The sequence below is a fragment of the Eucalyptus grandis genome, chromosome 3, assembly GCF_016545825.1.
Source record: "Eucalyptus grandis isolate ANBG69807.140 chromosome 3, ASM1654582v1, whole genome shotgun sequence".
Lineage (NCBI taxonomy): Eukaryota > Viridiplantae > Streptophyta > Magnoliopsida > Myrtales > Myrtaceae > Eucalyptus > Eucalyptus grandis.
This window is the reverse complement of record NC_052614.1, coordinates 59,723,227-59,730,367: the sequence shown is the minus strand read 5'-3', so window position 1 is coordinate 59,730,367 and position 7,141 is coordinate 59,723,227. Positions and strand designations below refer to the sequence as shown.

The window sequence follows — 7,141 nt, the reverse complement described above, 5'->3', positions numbered from 1 at the left end:
ACATAAATTCTCTTAAACTAAGTACAGTCACATAAATTATCCTCAAAACCATATCTCCATTCTAGAGCTAATCCTTGTCTCTCTTTGAGACTATAACAATGGCTCTACTTGACTTCTTGAGCCACTTTTGGCCGTCATTTTCGGGCTTTGTCTTCGCTTGCCTCCTAGCCATAGCGCTCCAAATCATCGTCTTCTCGCCGATATCTCCTGACTTGCTCCAATTACCAGAACCATCGATACTTGCTTCTCTTCCCCCAAACACCCATTTGCAGGTACTTGGAAAATCTCCATCACACTCAAGTTTCTGTCATTTCTTCGATTTCTTGGTTCTTCATTTATTTAAAAGCTGTTTGGTTCATGCAGGGTGTGCGTAAGCTTGGAGAGGGTATAGTGAAAGGTCCGGAAGACGTATGCGTAGACAAAAACGGCGCGCTCTACACTGCGACAAGAGATGGTTGGATCAAGAGGATGCACCAAGATGGGTCCTGGGAAAACTGGAGCATGTTGAACAGTCAGGCACTTGTGGGGATTACAGCAACCAGGAGAGGGGGTATCATCGTGTGTGATGCAGAAAAGGTCCGCATGATAAGATGAAAGAGATGATAATCTTGGCTTATGAAATGAATTGTGAATTGCTTATGGGTGAGATCTCGATGATGTGATTTGGCCAGGGTTTGATCTGGGTTGATGAAGATGGTCATGCGAAGGTCCTCTTATCACACGTTAATGGATCTCAAATAAGGTAATTTTTTTTTAATTATTTCGATTGCCAGTGGTTTTGTCTTTTTCTTTTATGTTAATGGGGTGTCTAGAGTCCTTTGAATACAAGTTCTCTGGCTCCTCACGCACCATTTAATTGCTGGAAACGCACAGATTTGTTCTTTTGGGGAAAGCCTAAGAGAATTCGCAAGCATGATATTATCAATAAGTCAGTGCTTGTTTAATTTTCAAATTTAAGAGGAAATATTATAGAAAATGCAAAATAATCATATTCCGTGACAAGTATGATATTCTAGAAGGAAATGCAATTATTTAGACTATGTATTTTTTTTGGTCGGTATATTTTGACTATGTTGAAAAGGTATTTTTCTTATCATTTCATTGAAAAGAGTATATCAAATTGAAAAAGAAAAAAAAACACGTGGAATTCCATATTCTTTTAAAGAAAGATTTGGAGAGTATTTTTTCAAAAATATTGGTATTATGATCTAAATTTTAGAGGAGGGGGTAAATTTGCACATTAAATGTATCTCTGTATATAATAGTTGACAATCAACAATCAATCGAGAATACTTAGATTAGAATTTATCACAAAAAATATTCTGATTTCACCAAATGCCCATCACATTTAATGAAATATTATGCACGCATGGGGCTGTGCGCACGCAGGAACTCCAACTGTAATGTTTTTTTTTTTTTTTTGGGTGATGCTATCATCATGACGTGGACACCACATATTTTTTTCCCAACAAGTTTTGTTAATTGAGAGTGAAAACAAGTTTCATTCCAAACAAGTATTCTTGAAGAAATTTATGGCAGTGAGAGGGTCGATACTTCACTGCAAGATACTGACGGTTACTTCGTCATTTCCCTTTTTGCTAAATCTTCTTCCTAAGATGAGTAAATCTACTCTTAACCTTGTTAGAGTCAAAAAGACACTTATTCTACTCAAGTGAGTAGAAATAGTTTTGCATCCGCAACAATTTTTTGGGCGTATCTCTTATTTCGTCACTAACTAGCCATATCTTTAAGAGATTGGACCTGCTAGAGAGCAATAGGGACTTTGCGGTTCAACAAGAAACATGGGCACACTTGAGTAATTAATATCTCTAGTTCTCCTAAGAAAAGTACAATTGAAAGTTAGACTGAATTTCATACGTGCAAGTTAGTTCAAAATTATGACAACCCACGTCAAAGAAGAGGAAGACAAGTTAAATTACCCATCTTCTAGAAATTTCCAACATAGAACAGTCTTATGAGCTTACCATATCACATCATATGTGATGTGCGACAAATTAGACCATGTTCCAATTAATCTAGCGTGGCCTCTTAAAACCAAAAGACGACTAGTCCACCATAGAAAATTTCCATAATTGGACCCTACATTCTCGCTGGTCAATATAATGTACATTAAGCTCCATCCTGGAGAAGGCGGTTGATGAAAAACCTGACAGCTTAAGAATAACCCATGCGTAAGCCTTTATGCGACTCGGTCAAAAGAAGATAACTTGCAAGAATGGCAGCTCTTCATTGCTATATGATGTGCCATTTGTGGCTACCGCTTCGGGGAATCTTTCTTTTTTCTTCCTCTCTTGTGATGGACAGCAACGGGTGATGGGGACTTTGTTCATTAGCGTCCAGACAACAACACAAATGTTGCAGTCCTCTCGATTGTTCTTTTCTTGAGCTATTTGCGTGGTTCTGAAATTTTTCTCGACCTCTTTCTCACAAAGAGAAGTGGACAGGAGACCATGGTGCATTGGAGAAAGGCACCAGGCTGCACATCATTGTCTAATAACCTCCCGTGAGATTACATTTTCTTGTTCTCGTGTTCCTACAAATATTTTGTTAAAGATATCAAGAAAGTTTAATAGATCATAAGTAGATTATTATTAAAATTGGAGGCTCGTGGAGGCCTTGGGCCCATGAGATTGCTAGCCTCGTCAACAGGTCTACCTAATAATAGCATAGATAGTCGAGTAGTTTATCTTAAATCATCGAAACTGACATAAGCACAAAGAGCAAATTTATTACAAAACCATGTTATTTGATGTTTTTATTATGATTGCTACATATAGATTGGCGAACGATGTCATTGAAGCATCGGATGGGAGTTTGTATTTCAGCGTAACTAGCACCAAGTTTGACCTCCAAAATTTGTTCTTGGATGTCCTCGAGGCGAAACCTCATGGCCAGCTTCTCAAATTCGATCCTTCATCATCACAAATTTCAATCATTGTTGACAAATTGTGCTTTGCAAATGGCGTCGCTCTCTCTAGGGACGAAGATTTTCTCATCGTTTGTGAAACTTGGAAGTGAGTATACCTACTAATGCCCAATTTATAGAACTTACATATTGGCATTTTTCTTTAAAATATAGATTTTAATGCATTTTCAAGTTTAAAAAGGAACACGATGCAGTCCATTTTTGTTTATGTGCATGTGTATGTTTCACAGATATAGATGTTTGAAGCATTGGCTGAAGGGAGATGAAGAAGGAAAAACGGAAATTTTTGTCGACAATCTTCCAGGCGGACCTGACAATATCAATCTTGCCCCGGATGGATCTTTCTGGATTGCTGTAGTGCAGGTATATGCACAAGATTTTCGCACTTAATAACTAAAAATCTAAACCCAGCATGACTGGTGCTCCGAATCAGACACAATCATTGAATGCCCCTGATTTTGGGCAAAATTACAGACATGCCATTGTAACAAGTTCGGCTCCCATCGGACCCGTTTTGCTGATGCTCTATCACCGCTCTTTGCAAATTGGTGCAGTTGATATCTGAAGAGTGGGAGTTTGTGCACGCCTCCAAGGCAGCCAAGCACTTCATAGCAACATTCCCAAGTATGATCAAGAAAGTGAAAGGAGCGCACAGAAAAGCAAGTGTTTTGAATGTAGGAGCTGATGGCAAAATAATCAAGAAGCTTGATGATCCTGATGGGAAAGTCATTTCCTTTGTTACCTCAGCATTTGAGTTTGAGGATCATCTTTACTTAGGAAGTCTCAGCTCCAACTATATTGGAAAATTGCCGCTCATCCGATGATGTTGCCTAACGTAATGTTCACTTCATTTTGCATTTCATTTAGTACTGGTTCACCAATCTCAGTAGGTGTATTTCGATGCCCCTTTGCTCTTTTTATGTACAAGTTCTTTGCCTCTAGTTTCAATGATAATTGCGGGAGTTTTGGCATTTCATTAAATCGTGAAGTTCTGCTTCTCTGCATGTTAGATCTGTGTTTGTTTGTACGACAATGGTGTAGAGACAGTTGAACCTAGGCATGCACTACCAATTGACGATGTGTAGTTATTGGAAAAGGAATTTCTGGCGTTGCTCATCATTGACAAAGACATGAGATTGAGTGATTGCTCACCAACTAATTTGCTCGACAGATTTGCTCTTGTAGAATGAATGCACGCTTAACTTTGCTAGTGCTCCATTGATCTTCCTTGATTTTTAGATTTAGCTTTGCTTTTCAATATTCTTGCTTAGTTTCGATTTACTTTTATCATGGAAACTATGTACTTCTGTATCATTTTGAGTAATGAATATAATTTTCTTTTGACAAAAAAAAAGGAAAAAAAGGGCAGATTCCAGAAATTGTTAAGCATTTAGCAAACTATCATTTAAAAATAATGAAAGACCAGAGGTGCAAATATATAACTGGAAACAGAATGATGGACGAAATAAAGTTTGCTCACATAATGACACTTTCCACGATCAAAATGAGACCTTGTAAGCAGAAGATGTACGAGAAAAATCAATAAATGAAATTGCCACATAGTTGATACCAAACATTAAACGAACTATTTTTTAAAATTTCTAAGTTGAAGGAGGCAATTGAGATGAGCAAAATTGGGGAACGGAGACCCTACCGCAACCTCATTTTTTTCTCCGTATTCTTCTGATTGTCTTCGGCAATTTATCAACCGCTCTATCCTTCGCCTTTCTGCTTTTCATAAACTCAGAGAAGGAAGGATTGATGGCAGACTTGCAGCAGTAGGGGAACTTTGCACTTAGGAAACACAAGGAGGATTCTTCGAACTGATGATACTAGGAACTTCTACATTTATGGCCTCCGTTATTACCTAATTCAGGGAAGATGGTGCTGAACCTGAAGATTCTCGTTTAGGGGGCATATTCTCCGAACACAACTCATGACCGACTCTCAGCCGATTTGTCAGATCCGTAGAATTGGTTGTTGAGAGCTATCTTACTGTATTTGCCACTTGGGAAAGATCGAACAACTTCCAGCCCTTTCCATATTTTTTGTAGCACTCGTTCTCAAGGGAAGAAGATGACTCTTCCATCTCATTTCTGCAAATGAAATTTGAAGAGAGGACTGCATTAATCTATTACTAGGCTAGGGTGTTTTGTAGACATTTGTATGTGGTGCACCAGACTGAAGATGAGGCTCTCTTTTGCAACCTTGAAATAGCATTGAAATGTATGGGAAAAATAAACTTGCGCTAAAAGGAAGATGACGAGAATTAGAAATGAGAGATATTACGTTTAAGAGCCAAGACACTGCTGAGCTAGCCTCGAGGCTATGGACAATCTTTGGTTATTAGCTTCTTGGGCTAAAAGGAACGTGACGAGAATCAGAAATGAGTAATATGACGTTAAAAGAGCCAAGACGCTGCTGAGCCGGCCTCAAGGCTATGGACAATCTTTGGTTACTAGCTTCTCTCTCGTCTTCCAATATTTCATTATGGAAGAGTTTTTCTGATGTAAGCTATATTAAATAATATTGTAACTTATCATTTTAGGGGATCGGTATAACAATGTGAGATATAAATATTCTTAATTAGTCTAATATGGGGTTAGTTTGTATGGGCTGAGTAAAGTCCGTCTTGTGATGAGAGGGCTTGTAGCTTAAAACTCTATATATAATGTTTAAGTTTCTCCTTTAACACTAATATACAAATAACTTCACATAAGGAGCGTTTACTGAATGCTAAGAGTGATGGATAATTTCATTGAGCCAGTGATATAGAGGATAATAGAGGAGAAATACTTGAGCTATGAATTGTTGCCATTCCACATTAAGAACAATGGATTTTAAATCATGTGCGTAAATCTCTTTTCTCCATCACTATGTTTTAGTTCTAGTTATGGACATCTTAAGGCGCTCTTTTTGCGGCTTACATGTAGTTTCAGAGTGGTCATAGTCTAGGTATGGAATGTATGATTTTTTGTTTGTTTTCGGAATTTTTTTCCAATGAAAATTAATTTTGATCACGTGAATGGATTGGCCTTATTGAGACGAGCATTTTGAGTGGTCGCACGCCATCAGGGGATGCCGCACGTGCTCCCAAACATCGTTGTAGCATGGTGTGCGTCAAGCACGTAGGGGCCCTGCCCAACGCGTGTAGAACACGCTAGGCTGAAGTCATCCAAGGCATTAGTGCCCTGCAAAGTGGATTAACTTGACTCGAATCTGGGGCTCGATCCACAAATTGACTCGGTTAATTGTTGATTGGAATGGTTAGGCTGGGTAGGGCCATTCACCCATTGGACTGGCAATTCAAGTTGGTTTAGCCGATTCAAACACATTGTGCGTGTGCCACACGTGCCGTACACTCTAGCAACGTGTACGGGTGTGTCTGGGCTTCGCTTGGAGCGTTCTTGGTACTAGCGTTTTCATATTGAGATGCTTTACATCATGGTGTGTTTATTTTACATGTCTAACGTTTTTAAGGATGTAAAAGTACATACATAACCTTATATACACATTTTCTTGTATTTCCCTATGGTTTTGGAAGTACACATGCTAGCTCACATGTATATCATCACATATAGTGTAGAGTATGATTTATTGGTAGCGTGTATGAGTTTTAACATTTATTAATGAATTGAGCAATGGAAAAGCATAACATGTGATTTTAGTGACAAGTTGCCTAAGTATAAATTTACATGTATATGGTGAATGTGAGACATAAAGTTCATATCCTTGGTGTGAGAGAGTTTCAAGAATTCAATCGGATTGTGACTGCCAAAGTGATACATTTGATTATGTTGTGGTAAGATGTCACTTGTTTTAATGCGTGGTCATATTCCTTAAGGAGATGATTATGTTTTAATTCATGAAGGGGTACATATATAATATATGATTGATGGGTGACTGATTTTAGTGATTCATACATCCAAAGATGGTGAATTCATGAATGTTGGAATATTTTTTTCATGGTCGTTGTTTGTGGATAGTATAAAACTGTATGTTAGGTGTTCTGCCCAAACGTGTTTATATGATGATGCGTGTAACTATTGGGTTTGTACTTATATTTTCAAGTTACACAATATTCACGTAATGCGAATTTTATACATTACTTATTATTTAGTCACATTTTTTTTTTATAAACTACGACTCCATTATAATTGAGGTTCTTACTAGTACTAACTTTAATAAATAGAA

The 7,141-nt window shown here is 37.9% G+C and overlaps 1 protein-coding gene across 1 annotated transcript; it reads left to right on the top strand.

Moving 5' to 3' along the window:
- Positions 1-3,951, top strand: LOC104438029 (protein STRICTOSIDINE SYNTHASE-LIKE 4). The gene is made up of 6 exons (XM_010051102.3): positions 1-272; positions 364-576; positions 672-742; positions 2,799-3,035; positions 3,178-3,310; positions 3,502-3,951. The coding sequence occupies exons 1-6, from the start codon at positions 99-101 to the stop codon at positions 3,769-3,771; spliced, it is 1,098 nt and encodes a 365-aa protein (XP_010049404.2). The 5' UTR covers positions 1-98; the 3' UTR covers positions 3,772-3,951.
- The last annotated feature ends 3,190 nt before the right edge of the window (positions 3,952-7,141 follow it).